The following is an 18,804-nucleotide window of genomic DNA, read 5'->3' as shown; positions in this document are numbered from 1 at the left end:
GGGGGGTTGAACCAAGTGTTGTTTATAATGAAATAACAAGTTCATTTGTCAAGAAGATTCTCACTTTTCTTTCCCCCCCCCCCTTACACCCTTTGATTGACTGACATCGAATGGTCATTAGGGCGATCTACAAATTAAACTATTCACTTTTCAGAACCACCCCATTACACCCCAACTCATTTAGAAAAAGTCATTACATGGTGTTACCACAAACCTTTCCATATTTACTTTTAGATGGAAGTATTTCTACGGTGGATTGGTAAGGGTGTTAAGATTATAACCAGCGCTTTTTGAGTTGAAAATCCCATACATTGTTTTGGGGTAACTTTAAGAAGTTTGTGCCTTGTGGGGGAGGCTTTGTTTCAAAGTGGCTTGGGTTTCCAAGTTGAAAGTTACTTGGATTCATAATGACTCATCCAATTGTAATGTAAGAAACTAGTACGATTCATCAGTGGGGTTTTGAAGAGTGTATACATTTCCAATTCAATCTACACTACCTAACTGTCTGGCTTAAAGGCAGTGGACACTATTGGTAATTGTCAAAGACCAATCTTCTCACTTGGTGTATCTTAACATATGCATAAAATAACAAACCTGTGAAAATTTGAGCCCAATTGGTCGTCGAAGTTGCGAGATATGAATGAAAAAAAGAAAAAAAAACCTTGTCACACGACGTTGTGTGCTTTCAGATGCTTGATTTCGAGACCTCAAATTCTAAACTTGAGGTCTCAAAATCAAATTCGTGGAAAATTACTCCTTTCCCGAAAACTATGTCACTTCAGATGGAGCTGTTTCTCACAATGTTTTATACTATCAACCTCTCCCCATTACTCGTTACCAAGTAAGGTTTTATGCTGATAATTATTTTGAGTAATTACCAATAGTGTCCACTGCCTATAATCAATTAATAAAACAAAACAAATGAATGTTGCTTTTTTATTAATATATTATTCTATCTTTCTGGAAATGAAACAAAGGGACCCCAAGGCCTGTACTGAAGTAGAGAATATGATGAAAAACTGCAGCTCTAAACATGTTAGCTTTAGACATGTTAGATCATGGTTAGATGATGGGAGGAAAACATAAATGGTGAATCACTAAACACGTAGGGACTCGCAAGCTAATATACACACAAAGGCTGTGCTCTGGGATTTGAACCAGGGTCTATGCACAGTGAAAGGCAGGGAAGTCACAACTAAGCCAATCTGATGTGTAATTGTTGAGTTTTTACAAACATTGATGGACAGGTAGAACAATGGACCCTTCCCATCAAATATGCTAATTACATTCACGCATGCGTACAGACCCTGTTGGTTGGCAAACGCCATAGAGTTGTGCACTAAGCAGACGCGCAATCGCGTCTGCGTCACGCACCCATTAGCCGTGTACAAAACAGCGCGATGTTCCCTCATTTTGCCAACCAAAATGTTAGTGCGCACGCGCTACGTGCAATTTACATATTTCATGGGAAGGGTCTATTAGCAACATGCAACGTTGACAAGATGTTAAAGTTGACAAGATGTTAAAGTTGCCAATCTAAAAGCTACTTGAAGTATATCAAGCTAGCAGAGTTAGGGGTAGACCGTATTAGCTTTAAACAACAAGAAAGAGGTGTTGGGGTTCACACTTCTGAAAGTGAACACAGTTGTTGTACATGTACTTCTAGAAAAAAAAACTTACTGTTTAACCACATTTTGACTCACTCAATGTTCGAAGAGAATTGAGAGCTTCAACAGTTTCAAAGTTTACAATAGTTTAATTCATGTGTTGCTGTCCTGGGGTTCCTGTTTTGCCTCAGAGAAAATTGACGTCTGAAATTCTAACTGGGAGTCATTAAGAAACTGTTAGATTGCTATTCTTGAAAACTTATTACACAAATTTTTGTTAAAATCTTATGGGGATTTAATTTATTTTAGACATCTTTCCTGAAGTTGAACTGAACTATCACAAGAAAAAAAGAAAAAAAAACGCCTCCTCCTTATTGAATGAGTCTGAGTGACTAATGAAGAAAAGAACAAGCCTAATTAGTAATTAATTACTTAAGAACACGACTTAAGACTCATTAATCTTCTGTAGCACTAATTAATTTATTTATATATTGACTAGTTTAGTTTGTGCATTCCTAATCTTGTTATTTGCTTATTAAAAATAAACCATTTTCAAACACTTTTAAGTGTTTGAAAATTACATCACTCGATTGTCAGTGCATTGGTTAATCGTTAGAATAATGTATATATGACAAACCAAGATTAGTAAAATCAAACTATTTTTTTCAGTCAATGAACCAAGTTATGTTTTCAGTGTATATGTGGTAAAATACAGCGCCTGTCACATTAACATCCGTCTTGACTTCTCCTTCAAGTCATTCATTACCAATACTCTAAAAAAAAAATAAACAATCGTATTACTTATAGTAAACTTGACTCTAGAGATATGGGTGTCTCTTGTATTTAACACCCTTCTTCATGAGGTATTTTAAGAAGCCATTTTCAAAATTCCAATTCTACCATAAAACTTTATGAATTGCCAATCTATCTTTAAGGAATGCAACCACTAAAAGTTCAAGGTCTTCTTCCATACTCAGAAGAGTTTTCAAGTTATTAGTCCTCCATGTTTGTCACTCAGAATTCCACAGTAATTTTTGTTTTCCAAGAAGGTTCTTGCTGAAGACCTTGCCAAGGCCACCTATTTAATCCAATCCCATGGCATTCACCTGGGGTGAACCTGTGTTCTGGAGACACAAGCATGCAGCAGTGATAGTGGTACCACTTGAAGAAAAACAAATTCCTTCTGTAAAGTGGAGGGAGCTGCCTTGTGTCAGAAAACGTGATCTGAGATTGAGAGTTGTGGAACCCCTGCTGAGAGATACTATGTGCTAGGAAACCTGACTAGACCATTGGTTATAGCATGTACAACATTGTATATCATTGATCAATCAACATCTATCAGAAAGATTTTCATCAAAATCAAACAACACTTTTACGACCCATTGTTAAAGTATACATGATACTCTGTATTATTGTTTGTTTTGGGGTTTGTTCGTTTGTTTTGGGGTTTGTTTGTTTGTTTGTTTTGAGGTTTGTTTGTTTGTTTTGATTTCGTCCTTCAGTTGGTAATTTGGTATATCAAAAAGCATCCATGGGTTAATCTCACTGATTGTTTAATAGATGTTTAATACCTAGTTGGTATGACACTGCTCTAGATTGCAAGGTCATGGGTTCGAATCCCATCCGAATATACGCATGTGACTTTTTTTCGCAGAACTATGGAAAGTACCGAGTATACAGTGCTAACACACATCGGTGTATTATGGGTAAAACCAAAATTCAAAATTTGCAAATATAAAAACAGGACCTACTCAAGAGGTTTATTAGATGGGGTGAATGTTTAGGATGGAAATATTCCTGTCAGAATGCATTCAAACAGTAAGTATTTGTTTTCATTTCTCAACTTATTCTCTAGTTTCTTTTTCATTTTATAGATTTAGGCAACTCTGCCAATCAACCCTCTCGCTGCTTTTAGTTTATGTTAAAATCTGTTGTTGAGAAATTTGTGTTCACTGGCAAAAGATAAAACAAGCTTGAAAAGGGGCTTAATAGGGTTTAATGGCATAACGCAGTAAACTGATTTAACACCGGGAAATATACAGAGTCATGTTACAGTCCTAGCTAAGCAAGTGTGATTGTCAGGGTGCATTCAGATGTGTTTCCATTGTTCTTTTCAAACAACCAAAGCAAGGCATTTCGGGGGAAGGGTGCTTGTCTTTCTGGGAACCGTCATTGAATATTCTGCCACCAAGGAGTTAAGATAGATTGTATAGTTTCGCAAAATTCCCTCCCTCCCTCCCGTGGGATTAATGGAAGGGTCAGGGTATGACGGCATACGTGATACAGATTGAGTTTACTAATAATCTTACAACTTAAACTTAACTAAATTAAAGCGGTGAGTTTAAGTTTTTCCTATAAACAAGCTAATAGGTATGGAAGCCTGTGAGGAAAGTGGTAAATTAATTTATGCGAATTGATATGGATAAATATGATGGTAATGAAATGATGTGATTGTATATAAAGAAGTAAATTAAAATGGGTACCTTCTTGGCAACTCGCTGGAAGTGGGAACCTCATTGACCCGGAGTTTTCTCCAGTCAATGAGTGCATTTATAATTATAATAATTGTAAATGGTCTGGTACCTTCTTTGGCAAATCGCTGAGAAGTGGGAACCTTTGCGGATTGGAAATTTACCGTTCGCAAAGTGAGGAATTGGGAACCTTTGCGGATTGGCCGCAAAGTGTATTTATAATTGGAATTGGTATACTTCTTTATGAGTGGATATCACTGGATGGAATTAAATAAAGGGAAATCCCTTTTTATTAATTGGCGTTTTACCACTGAATTCAGAGTACGGAATAAATTAACTCTTGGCAGAGTTCACTACAACAACAAATCCTTGTGTCTGTGTATATTTATCAGGTGGTAATGCAAGCATATGGCAACTTGCATTGTTTCCTGTTTTGATTAAATTATTTCCTTTCACCATTTCATTAAATTCATTAAGTGGGCATAATTAAGGGCCAAGTAGCCTAGAAAATTTGTTTTAAATTGTGCACTTTTATCCAATGGCAAGTGTGACAATTATTAACATGTATTGCATTGTTTAAACTAGACAATTAGGATGAATTAACATGTTGACCCAAATCAGACCATCTCTGTCATCAGTTTCCTTCACACCTCGCAGCAAGTTATACCAAGTAGGCACAGACCAGATAGACAAAGGCGGATATGAAATCAAAATAATCAAATCAAATACACTGTGGTCACCTTCAACAATCTCCCACTCAAAAATGGAAATCTAACCGCAACAAGACCACAGGGCTGTGGTCTTTCCCCACAAACTGTTTGTTGCTGTTGTACAAATATTGTGCTGCTTGAGGCGACAGGTAATTCTTGTAAACTGTCATTAGGTTTAACATCAAGCTTGCTTGACTGACTTACTATTCATTATCTGTGTGCAAATTCACACTCTATTGGAATTATTAGTTGCTGGTGGCGACAGATATTTCTTGCAAGTACCAATTGGCCTTTGAATCAGGTGCCATCAATAGTTTAGTTTTACAGGTCTCGCCTGCGTTTTGTTTGTGTTGAAGATTTCAACCCAAAGTTTGTCTTCACATCTGTCATGTATGTTCTTGACGAAACATTTACAAACAAATTTAGGATAGTCAGAGACAGGCTTAGAAATAAGCATTGACCAAGATCATGGCAGATGTGCTTTATTAGCCTTGGTGCCCCTTTAAACAGTTCTGTTAACAGAAATCCCACCAAAACATAAAACTCACTTCTACAAGGATTTACTTTTCAGTTTAGTTTTACATGATTTGGTATAGTTATTGGTCTACAAATGTATCATCAAAGTAGGTTAACTTCATCAACTTTTACATTGATATTCCATTAAAAGATTAAAACGTATTCTCCGGAAGACGAGCAGTAAACTATTTCAGGTAAACCAAAAGCAGCTCAATCAGAGCCAACACTCCTCCCAAAAAGAAATTTTACACTTGGGTGTACCAGCAAGTTAACTATTAAGGGAATAAAAGAGAAGGGGACAAGTTATTTAACGGCCATTTAACCTGCAAGGTTTTAAACGGCCGTTTAAGAACGAGTCTCTACTCTTTTATTCCCATTCATAAATGCCCTTGTTAAAAGCAAAATAATCTCACGTTATAGACAATGTTACACTGTTTCTTTTGCGAATTTTTTTAAGTTTGCGAATTTTAAAAAACTTTTGAAAAATGTTTTGTGCGCGTCAGTCTGTGTGTATACGCGCTATACACACATATTACGTGCTGTTACTAATAGCTATGAATTGCGTTCCGGGTAATTTAAATTGGCGTACATTAGCTTGCGTGCCCAACATGCGAAGCCAGCCAGTCTTAAACAGCTTCAGCTGTGTCTTTATCAACCGTTTAAAGCCATTATACACTTTCGGTAAACAGTATTGTCCAAGTCCCACACTTCGTGTATCACAACTTATATAAAATAACAAACCTGTGAAAATTTAGGCTTAATCGGTCATCGGAGTCAGGAGAAAATAACGGGAAAACCCACCCTTGTTTCTGCACGTTTCACCGTGTAATGACATGTGTTCAAAATAAATTCGAAATTCTCGACAATGAGTATTGATAATTGTTTTAATGTTTTCTCAAAAAGTAAAGCATTTCATGGAATAATATTTCAAGAGAAGTCTTTCACCATTACCTTCTGTAAACCCTATTTGTAAATCTGTGAACTTTTTTTTTTCTGTTCCGAAAGTGTATAATGGCTTTAATCACCACAATACATAATGTATGTTAAATTACTGCAGGAAGTCTCATCTTGGAAAATTGACAGGTTTAACCAGATGGTCTGGTCTATATCAAGACTGCTAAATTTATAACCCAAGTTAAGAAACTGACAATAAAACTCTGTTAAGTGTGCCCAGAATGGAATTTCCTGTGAGAGTATGTTTTAATGTTGTCACTAAATCCTAAAGCCAAGCTCTCTTTTACATACCTAACCACTTCATGTTGGTATTCTGGACAAATTTCAGTGCCCTGCATCGATTTTTGTTGATGTAAGATTTGGAGCTTATGAAATACTTGTTTTCCACTGAAAATATCGTTGCCACATTAAAACCCCGAAGGAAAGACAACAGAGGGTCTCATAATTAACACTGAGATTTGTTATTGTCTTGTGAGGAAATATAAAGAATAAGTAGGCACTCATCACTATGCATCGCAGAACCTCGGCCATGAGCCATGGGCCGATAATCTTCCATGGTAAGCTGGAATCTTGGAATGCTCAGACTTACCTCCCATTGAGCTGAATACAATGATACCAATGGTGGATGCCTGTCCTTTCTGGTACGCCTGTTCTTCTTGTATGCCGCATTTAATACAAAAGGTCTAACATTTGGGTACATGCAATAACTCTCAGGAAAAAGGGATAGTAAGAGCATAGTTTCCAGAACCATGTATGCCTCTTTGTGCAAGTGGAACGAAGCATAGCATTTAAGGAGAATGCTAAAGAGGAACCTACGACAGTCGTCCAAAGGACGTAAATACAAACAATTAGGGTGCTCTGATGTTGTTCCAGGTGTAGAAAATGTTCCGCTACAGGCCAGTCCAGAAAAAAATTGGCGTGTATCATCCGGGGTGGAGTAGTAAGATTCAGTATTAGAGTAAACAGAAATGTAAATCAAAAGTATAACATATCTTACCTTCCAAATCGTCAAATTAAACATACATAAACTTAATTTATTTTTACCTTGGCCACATCATAAGCACCTTTTAAAACTGTTAAATTGTAGATTTTTGCGATAACCTCACACACTCACAGAATATTTTACACTGATCTGCGGTGACTGCTTTACAATCAAATAGGAAAGACCTAATAAAGGCCTATATACTAAATTCTTTGATTCTGATTCCAGAAACACATTTTGAAAACTTGTGAATTTATTGTGTCTAAAGTAAATGAACTTTTGTGATGGGTCACAGGAGGGGGAAGTAAAGGGAGATGGGGAAATGAAATCTGATAAAAGATTAATTACCTTTTTTCGAAGGCGACTCCCGGCCAGTTCCTTCACATGAAACATCCCACTCCCATAGAGAGGCAACTGTTTGCAAAACTCAACGTACATCTGCTTTGCCCTTGAACTCCGCTCCGAGGGATCATGTACATCCACCAGAGCGCTGGAGTAACACTGAAAACACCTCTTAGCAGACTTCTGTACAGCCCGGATGTTAGTATACCCGCGGGGAAGGCATCTCTTCACCCTATCCAGGCAGAGTTTCTCCGCTGTCTCCTCAGGAATGCCGGCTGTGGAGTGTGAGGAGATAGCAGTTGGGCCACCTCCAGATAAGACAACTCCGGTCCGTAATGGACTGTCCTCAGTATTGGGGACTTTACATGGCCCAGAGGTCTTCAAGATTCCATATCTGTCATCTGAGCTAAGGCCCGGATGAGGATGATGATGACCAAGGTGAAGCGTGCCATCTGTGGTGGAGGAACCCTGACGGCTAAATGTTGCATCCTCAAGAAAATCATCAATAATGGGTGTTTCAACGTCCTCAGCAGGGAGATCCAATGTAACGGTCGGGAGACCCATGACAGTCTGCTGGGTAGTCAGAGCCATCATCTGTTGCTGGTGGTGTTGATGATGGGTTTGGCTAGACGAGGCTTGGCCTGGTGAGTCAGAGAGCAGCTGCAGAGCAGCTAGTTTCACTGCATCCTCCTGACTGCATGGGAGATGCTCCTCAATAATCTCTCTGTTCAACTGAGATTAGAAACAAAACAAAACAAAATTTTGAAAGAGTGTTTACAGCTTTCAAAACCAACCCACACAATACTTTTGACAGGTTTAGTCACCACTGAACAGCTGTTGGAAGACAAAATTTGTTAAATTGGGCAACATACGTGTCATTTTCAGACAGGTTGCATCAGTTGATCTTTGATTAATAATGTTTGTTGCAAGGATGTCCCAGTGTCTTTTCTGTGTATCTTCTGACATGTCTGAACACCCTTCAAAATAGTTCATAATTGTCAGTCAAAGTATTGTCAGTCAAAAATTGGATGCCCTACAATGTATTCTTCAATTTACACATAGCAAGTTTGACACCCTATTTCCAATCTCTGACAAAACCCCTGTATGTTTGTTTGAAGCTTGAAGATGAAACTTAACCACGGACTATAATTCGTGAAACAGTCATGTCATGATAGTAGTATGAAATATAATCTTACACTGTGTTTTCTATAAGTATTTTAATCAGTATGCTTACGTATGTTCCCACTTACTGATCAGTGTTTTGGCACCACTGAGTTTTTTAAAACCCTAACCACAACAACTCCTAACAGACAACTAAGGTGCTACTGCAAATTACATAACTTTCAGTCTCATTCTGTCAAAAAAAGCAATTCCATGATTACTCATGGAGACACTGACCACAGGAACTGTAGACTTGATTCAAGTCCCATTCTCGTGTGAGAGGTCTCTAAGCATAACACGGCAACTTACTATCAAACAAACCATAGCATACAGTACAGTGCGCGCTCGCCGTCAAAATGTGGTCCTGAGAATGGGACTTGATGAAGTCGTTTCTTACTCTGCACGCTGTTATTTGAAAATCTCCCCAAATGGGGAGATGTACAAAACCAATGGGAGCGTGGAAGCAGGTAAAATATTCACACTCTGTTACATCACAGTGCAAGACATTGTAAGGCATGCGTCTAGACATGGCGCGCGCGTGGGGCGGGCAAACTCATCAGCAGGCAAGGGGGTGGCGGTATTATAAGTAGTTGAATTGCACTTCCCAAAATTCAAATTTTTCAAACAAAACCGACCCAACGTACATGTATGTTACAACGAATCAACTCAAATTCAAATGAACATTAATTCTAGTGCTTTCTTTTTATAATTAATTGGTTATTTAAAATTATTATAAAATATATTTTTAGTCTTCTTTTTGAGTGCATTTGATTGGTAAACACGTATCACGCAGCAATTCTACATATTCATAAGTGAATACATTTACATATCAGGCAACTGCGACATCGTCAAGTCCCTGTCCCGCATAGTGTCATGGCCGAGTGGTTAAGAGCATCGAATTCAAGTTCTGGTGCTGATTCACCGGAGTGTGGGTTCGAATCCCGGTCGTGACACTTGTGTCCTTGAGCAAGACACTTTACTATAATTGCTTCTCTTCACCCAGGGGTATAAATGGGTACCTGCGAGGGTAGAGATTGTTATTGTGTATGAAAAAGCCAAAAGCGCCTTACAGGCAGCTCAGGGCTGTATACTCCCTAGGGAGCTGAGAAACATTACAGGGATGTTATTGGCCCCATGACCAGGGCACTAATGTAAAGAGCATTGATACGGTTATTGTGAAATGCGCTATATAAGAATTTGTTATTATTAACAGGTTTTGGAATGCAGAGCATTACTAAACAGTAGTTTCCTGGGGATGCATGGCACGGGATTGGGACTTGAGTCAAGTCTACAGGAACTGGAACTATCATTGTCTGAAAGATGTTGATCTGGATCATGTTAATATTTGCTACAAGAACAAAGCATTAACATATCAAGAAATAAAAACCTATTTTTGATTCCTGTGTCAACAACGTCAATGAATGAGTGGGAACCCCCAAAACAACAAAAGTCATGTTTTTAAGTTCAAGTTAATTGTACCATTGTGATCTATAAAATGTTTACTTTCCTAAATTGATCATATATGCCATATGATATTAATTTTGGTTTTACCAATATACACCGATGTGTGTGAGCACTGTATACTCAGTACTTTCCCGAGTCCTGTGAAAAAATATCACAGGCATATAACTCGGCTGGGATTCGAACCCACGACCCTTGCAACTCTAGAGCAGTGTCTTACCAACTAGACTACCGAGATTGCCCGATGGCTAGAGGCAGTTTGAATTCTATGTTTTGGCAGCGGGTACCGCAATGATATAATAGATGTTAATATTGGATCACGGATAAAGATTATTAACTCTGGTTTTTACCCATACACCAATGTGTTAGCACTGTATACTCAGTACTTTCCTGATTCCTGTGAAAAAAAATATATATATTTTTATAGGCCCTTCATCATGACATAGACATGGACCAACATTTTTAAAACTGAATCTCACTATCTTTCATTCAAATAAGATTACAGACATCATTTGCCTAAAACAAAAAACTTGCAAAAAAATTAATCACATCTAAAGGGTCACAAACTTTTACAGGGTGAGATTTGTTTTCCCGCAAAAATAATCATGACTTTTCAAACTTGGTTTGTTTTAAAACTGCATTAGGATACCAAAATAAAATAAAACAATCAATTTAAATGTTAAATCAAACAAAATATGACATACTTGTTTCTTCACTTGGCCACCACAAAACAAAGAACCACCATTCAACGATGAGCAAATCCAGCATACTATCTAAACACGACTGCTTCCCGTGAAACAGGCTCTGTAAAACTAGCCTGGCTGACAACACGCATATTCCCGCAATCACTTTCAGCGTAACTTCAATGATTAGTGAACTTCATAGCCAGCATTCTATCGCACAATTTCCCCTAGCCAAACTGTTGACTTCACTTTGCAACCCAACACCACTTGGGTTAATGAGAGAATTACTAGAGAGTTGTTTCTGACGCAGGAAGCGTCGTAACCTTTCCAACGCCTGCTTACATTGCCAAGCCAGCATTTCCAAAACCATTAAATCAAAAATGTATTTTCTTTTCTGTTGAAATCTGAGTATGGCTTCTAACTAAACAGCTTTGATTTAAATGCCACAAGTTGCTGGGGGTAATTCCCCTTCACTCCCCCCCCCCCCCCCCCCCCCAATTCATAGCGTTTTCCTCAGATGACTGGGTTCCGAAATTAGGTCATCTTATCATGTTACACAAATTCATTTATCATGTATATTTGAGTACATTCTCAAATGGACATTTTCTTCCGACCATTTCGTCTGGGAATTAACAACTTAAGGGAATTATACTACATGTAAGTGATGATGGATGGCAATGGACTTAAATAATAGACAATGAGTGTCACTGGGGTTTTCACCTGCATGTAGACAAATGATAGACTGAACCAAAACAAAAGCCACACTACGAGCTAGCATTTTAATCCCATAAAAATGCATTTTTATTTGGGACCCATAAAAACAAGTCATTTCTGTTTTCTTAGGCCTATCCAATGAAAGTTGTCAAATTTGTTAATTTCTAGAATAAATCAAAGCAGCACAACCGAATTAAAAACATGGTGTCCACAAGATGCCCCTAGTCCCACAGCCCTCTGGCTTATACTCCAGGAATTATTATTATACCCTACCTCATTAACTTACTGGAAGGTGACCCAGATTCCTGACCAGCCAGCTGAGCGTGATATCTCTAGTAACCCCGGAGTGCCTTGTCTCAAACAACTAGCAGTCTCAGTTGACAGCAACTTTACTGCATCATTTCCATTGTGCAACCATCTTTGTCTTTCTTATTTAAATGTGTTCAAACTGAGGCTTAAGGGGAAATAACTTGGTTTATTTTTTATTTTTTTATTTGTTTGCATGATTTGATTATTGCTTCCACAGAAGAGGGGCATTTGACAGTTGACATAAATTGTGACACAGGTGACAGAGGTCTTTACTACGTATGTAGTGTACGAACATGCTACCCTCTGCATGGGTCCCTTTAATTCTGCCAATGATCATGCCCTCACCATCGCTCCCACCCCCATCCCCCTCCCCCAAATTTGAAAGGACAAAGCAATTATAGTTTAAAAGTCTTGCTCAAGGACCTGAGCCCATCTCTGGCAATATCTAAACTTGAGTCTCTGAATGCCTTAAACCACATAATGTAAACCACTTTGACACAACTCATTATAAAGACATACACCTAGTCCAACAGTTGCCCCCATCATCATGGAAGACAAGGAATATGAAAAAAATACAGCTTGCACTGGTACCATTCTAATCTTATTGGTTGTAGGAAACAGAGTTGAACTTGAAGTACATTAAATCTGAATACTGCCCTCTTGTGACTGGCTTGCATCAAGAATTAAATCTGGGATTGGCATAGGAAACTGAAGCCATTGCCCCCATTGCAATGGTCCCAAAAAAACTGTCTTACTTGTAATATCCCCCCCCCTAAAAAAATAAATAAAAAATAAATGAAAAAAATAATAATAATTCACTCCTTTGCAAGTAATAATCAGAGCAAACAGTAATGAGTTGGATCGGACGAGTTGGTCTATAAAAAGTGTTTGTAACCGTTTTTTACAAAATGTATATGGTTGGAAAGATGTTTTAAAAGTATAATACAATGATCCACACAAGTTTGCCTCGAAATTGCGTGGTTTTCCTTTCACTTTGCGAACTAACACGGTCGGCCATTTATGGGAGTCAAAAATTTGACTCCCATAAATGGCCGACCGTGTTAGTCGACGAGGTAAAACAAAAACCACGAAATTTCGAGGCATGTTTGTGTGGATCATTGTATTCTACTTTTACAACATCTTTCTGCCCATGCATTTTACAAAAAAACCGGTTACAAACGCTTTTCAAAAGACCAGCTCGACCGATCCAAGGCAACATGTTCCTTTAATCTCAAATTTGATGGATCATTAGGACAAATAGCCAAAACATGATCAAATTGATGAACATTATCTTGCCAATGTTCTAATTCATTAAACTGTCTGTGTATTTATCTTTCAAAAATATGTTTTGTTATCATTTCAAATTGTTTATTTCTTCAACTGATTATAACCCGGCTGTATGACTATCCCAAATGCCTACAGAACGATCAGCTTTTACAAAGCAAAATGTTAAAATCATTTATGTCTGACATTGTTAATGAATAAAGCTAAGAAAACAGGAATGGAAAGGTTAGCGTTACTATAGATAACAGACCTTTACAAAAATGCTCAAAAACTCCATCACAAACTTTTACGCAAGTCCACTTGGGCAACATTTATGGTGAAATTTGCGCCATAAACGTTGCACGAGGTTATAATCGCCACATACGTTGCTTCTGCCATCTTTAATTTGCGCCATAAACGTTGCGCAAGTGGACTTACGCAGTTGCGTAAAGTTTCGTGAAATCGGCTGCTGGTGGATTTGTTGAGCAGTCTCCATAGAGTTCCATTACAAAGTGAAGTTTAACGCATGATATAACCTATGCAAATGAATGGGTTGACTGTAAACGCTTGAGCCATGGCTCATTGAGTATCAAGTACAGTTAGCTGGAGCCACTGTACAATTACTACTATTACTGGATCTGAGTGGATCCATGAAGCATCCAGACAACAACATCTTCAACTCATCAACGAGTTGACAAGGCTCAATTTTCATGCGATTCTATTTTAACAGGGTATTTTATGTTGTCTGTTTTACTTATTCACGAGTTGGCCATGTTAGAGTAATCCCCCTCCCTGGTACTTGTTGTGAATCGCATGCATGCTCACTACACATTCCCAGGTTTGCATTTTCCATTTTCAATGTGATTATACATTGGTTCATAGTCATTGAGCTACATGGAATCCTCTTAGTTTTGTTTGCAAGCTGCAAGTCAGCTATATGTACAAAGTATACATGGTGTGTGAGACGATACAGCACAACTGTCAAATTTGTTTTGAAAAAGACAAATAAATATGACATCTTAAATGTACCATAGCACTTGTTATCAACCATACATTGTAAACATTACACAGCCGACAACAATAGCTCACAATTTGTATTATTAGACATAAGACATAAGACATAAGAAAACTTTATTGATCTTCAAAAGAAGAAATTGCATTGCTCACACAAGTTTTTAAAAACACCAATTATGACATGGCCGCAGATAAATCGTGATGTCATTGTATTATTGTCAACAATCAGTGAATTCAAAAGTTTCTTAAAAAGATACAGGACTTGCTTCAAACTTTTTTCTTTTTCTTATAAATTTTCATCACTAATTGTTGTGTTTTGTGGTGTTATGGATGTTAATTTTTAACAGATAATCATTGGTTATTATTATTTAGTTAATGTTTATCTTACCTTTTGATACAGTTGATCTAGATCCTCTCCGTACAGAACACAAGACTTCTTAACAATCATCGCCGGTAGGCACGCAATACTCTGCAACGCACTAATGGATGAGTTACTGGACACCTGTGATATCAATGAGGCATTCCTCTTGAACTTATTCATGGGTCCTGACGGCACTGCAGCAGAACGACTCCCAGTTCTAGAAGAGCACGAGCCAACCGAGGCCACATCCTCCAGGTCAGGTGATGCAAAGCGAAGGCTCCCTGTGGAGGAGATACTTGGGTTGTGTTGGAGAGGGTAGGGTCTGTCTGGTGTCTTCTTCTGCAGGAGGGTCGTCTCTGATGGGGTCGTCAAGACATTCTGGATCTTCTTAATCAAAGGTTGGAAGTTTTCATTGAGGGGTGGTAGGCGTCTGATGAGAAGGGATGCTTCCTGGCGTAGGAAGGCATTGTAGTAGAAATCCTCTGGAATTGTATCCAACCATCTCATCAGCATCAAACAAATCTAAAGGAGTTTATAAAAGAAAAAATTAAATTAGCTTTTGCAAACTGCTTACCAACCAAATGGACCTTTAGTGTAAAAGTATAAATGCAAAAAAGGACTGACATTTCGAGTGTTTCTCAAATGCCACATGACACAATGAAAACATAAACAGGTATACTGGTGTAACATAAGCAGTCCGTAGAGTGAGAGAAAGGCTAAAAGCGCACAGAAAACGCAAGGGGGTTAGAGGGCAGGGGCTGGGTCGACCAAAAGAGGTCGGAAAACTAAAACTAATTTTTCGTTCGTGGGTAAAATATTTCTACTAGGACACATGTACATGCAGGACATGTAGGATACATTACACTAAAATGGTAAATGTATGGCATCATTATGAATGGTTGCCTAATCATGAGCAAACTTGAACAGCGTACATGTTGGCATCAGGTATCTGTCCCTTGCCATTTCTGGGTCTGGTGGTGCTACATTGTAATGTATCCATTCATGACATCTTTTTTTATCTGTACCCAGTGATGAAGCAAGCCTCACAGAACTAATTTAAGACCACATAAATTGCTTCCAGGACCATGAAATCACGAGTGAATACTCAACCCAAGATACCCATTCTCCGAATGTCAGGGTTGTAAAGATGGATGTTTCATTTCAGTTTATTTATTGGGGTTAAGAAGCCAAGGGTTCTTTGAAAAGCAAAATTAATCACTGCACCAAGAACCCAATGAGGAAAAGAAATTGAAGGAAGTTTCAGCTTTTGATGTTGGAGGAAAACCCTTGAGAATTATTCCATGAAAAACCCACGCAATCAAGTAGGGACTGAAAACCCAATCCGCCTTTGTGCCCTTGGCATAATTTAAACCAGTGTTCAAGAGGGGGAAGGTAAGGAAAGATATCACTACGCAAACCCGACCACTTAAATGAAATGAAATTAAATTAAATGAAAAAGACAGGTAATGGCTTTACCACAGATCTCTTTGTTAAAGGAACGTTACAGAATTGGTCAGAAACAAAAATCGTGGAGATCACAGATTTACATAAAACTTACACGGTCCAGTGATGATGATAGTAGAAAACTTCCCTATGAGAAATAAATGATCTAATTTCGGATTTGGAGTTTATCGCTCTTTGAGCAATTTATTAATTGTTGTTTAGGCATCGATGCAATGCAAAATTTGTAATTGGTTTTTCACTATTCTCTTGTGACCTCGATGGCCGATCGTTTCCAAACTTCTACAGGTGTGTCAGTTTATAAATGATGTGGATTACATAAACCAAGTATGTAGTGTTCCTTAAAACCCACTCTGCTAGGGTCAAAAAGTCAGGTCATTAACTATAGGATGTTATGAACTGCTTGCTCGTTACACCCTGCAAACTAAAACTGAATACTATTTCTCATCACTTTTCCAAATGAAACAGTGTCACTATTGAACCACAAAGATGCAAATATACATTTAATTATAATTATTACAGGAACACGCTGCCTTTGATTGGTTGAGTTGATCTTTGATAAGCGTTTGTAACCGTTTTTTATAAAATGCATCCATGGTTAGAAAGATACTCTAAAGTAGAATATAATGATCCACACAAGTATCACTCAAAATCGCGTGGTTTTCCTTTTACCTCTTCGACAAACACTGTCGGCCATTTATGGGAGACAAATCATAAATGGCCGACCATGTTAGTTAAAAGGAAAGAAAAGTAAAAGGAAAACCACGCATTTTCGAGGCAAATGTGTGCGGATCATTGTATTCTGCTTTGGAGAAGCATATTTCTAACCGATGCATTTTTTAACAATCCAAGGCAACGTGTTCCTTTAAGGCCTAATTGTTTTAGTAACCCTAGAATCACAAACGATCACGGATTCATTCAGCGCAAATTTGTGATTTTTTTACACCGATGCAATTTTATTGCCAACGACCACCATTTAGAGACCTTGAGTGAAACAGGCTCAATACAGGAAAGTCAGGTTGGCGCAGTCTTGAGTGAAACAGGCTCAATACAGGAAAGTCAGGTTGGCGCAGTCATGTCTAGCCTTGCCTTCCACCTCTGGGGACTCCGGTTCGAATCCTACAGGGGGCACTATGTGGATTGGGTTTTACAGTCCCTACTTGACTGTGTGGGGTTTCCCTGGAACAATTCTCTGGGGTTTTCCTCCCACTTATAAAACTGAAATTTCTTCATCCTTCTCATCTTGTCTAGATGCTGAAAAGGCTTTGACAAGAAATATCATAGATGTAGATTTTGTACAGGTTTGACATTGTTTCCTTTAAGCTTTCAAAATTGTGAAGATTGAAGATCAAACCTTTGTCTGTAGTCTTGTGTTAGATTCCCACTCAGCCTTGGAGTCTGCTTCATCAGCCCGTGTCAAATTCTGAACACATCGCAGCGTGGTGAGTAGTGTGTGCTCCAACAACCTCAGCAGGATGATAGGGTGTACGCTTACTGGTAGCGTCTCCAGGAGTGTGTCTTGGAAGCAACAAAATCGACAACGGTCCGTCAGCTTGCATTTTGGCGTCTTCAATGAGCGTCTTGAGTGTGGAGGATGAGACTCAGTAATCTAAGGATGGAATCATACCTCAGTAATTAGATCATTAAGTTCGTAACGATATAACTCAATAAACATACCAAAGCAATCTCCACTGCATGGCAAGAATATCAAGGCAGTTAATGTTGAGTGATATAAATGTGATGAGATTGAAGTGTAAAATTCGAATTTTCAGCTTTATTTTTAAAATAACATTTTAAAGTCTAGTCTAGTTCTAGTGTATGACACTGCTCTGGAATTGCAAAGGTCATGGGTGCGAATCCCACCCGAGTAATATGCCTGTGATTTTTTTGAACAGAATTCGGGAAAGTAAGAGTGTACAGTGCTAGCACACATCGGTGTATATGGGTAAATCTAAAATAAATATTCTATCCCCGATGCAAATTTAACATAGATTAAACATTGCCAAACTCAGCAGCTTAAATAGTTAAAGGTAATAGAGCATTCGGATAACTTTCCGTATGGCGCCACCACTTTTTCACTCATTTTTACAAAAAAGGATATATCAACCAGGTAAATTAGATACTATATTATTTTATTTCGAATGAAAAAGTGGTGGCGCCATACGGAAACTTTTCCGAGCATTCTTCTCCTAAATGTATCTCATGTATATTGAGTGTGCTGGAAGTTTTGGTTGAAAGGAACTGAAGTTATTGATGGAAAACGATCAACACATGTTCACCTATCAACGATGATTTTGAAAACATAGCGTTAAAGCCATTGGACACTTTTGGTAAACAGTATTGTCCAAAGGCCCACACTTCGTGTACCACAACTTATATGTAAAATAACAAACCTGTGAAAATTTAGGCTCAATCTGTCATCGGAGTCGGGAGAAAATAACGGGAAAACCCACCCTTGGTTCCGTACGTTTGGCCATGTCATGACATGTGTTCAAAATAAATCCGTAATTCTTGATATTGAGAATTGATCTGCTTTAATGTTTTCTCAAAAAGTAAAGCATTTCATGGAATAATATTTTAAGAGAAGTCTTTCACCAATACCTTCTGTAAACCATGTGGGTTATTTGTAAATCTGTGAACTTTTGTTGGTTTCTGTTCCGAAAGTATCCAATGGCTTTAAGGCAGCCCGAAATGTTCGACCCCTTTATAAGGTTCATGAGAGAGCCTTATATAGTTTCTAGAAGTAAAAGCAAGCCACCGGCAAGTTTGCTTTCAAACCAATTATCATCAACAGG

General features: G+C 38.1%; 1 protein-coding gene across 3 annotated transcripts in view; it reads right to left on the bottom strand.

Moving 5' to 3' along the window:
* LOC117294412 overlaps nt 1–18,804 on the bottom strand; it is a 102,567-nt gene that overhangs the window by 64,502 nt on the left and 19,261 nt on the right. For all 3 annotated transcript variants that reach the window (XM_033776795.1, XM_033776798.1, XM_033776797.1), the window contains exons 6-8: nt 17,364–17,618; nt 14,576–15,070; nt 7,589–8,314 (exon numbers count right to left, since the gene is read on the bottom strand). In XM_033776795.1, the coding sequence (XP_033632686.1) occupies nt 7,589–8,314; nt 14,576–15,070; nt 17,364–17,618 (1,476 nt within the window). The remainder of the gene's footprint in view (nt 1–7,588; nt 8,315–14,575; nt 15,071–17,363; nt 17,619–18,804) is intronic.

Source organism: Asterias rubens, chromosome 9, assembly GCF_902459465.1.
Source record: "Asterias rubens chromosome 9, eAstRub1.3, whole genome shotgun sequence".
NCBI lineage: Eukaryota > Metazoa > Echinodermata > Asteroidea > Forcipulatida > Asteriidae > Asterias > Asterias rubens.
The sequence above is the reverse complement of the archived record's forward strand: the minus strand, read 5'-3'. Positions and strand labels throughout refer to the sequence as shown.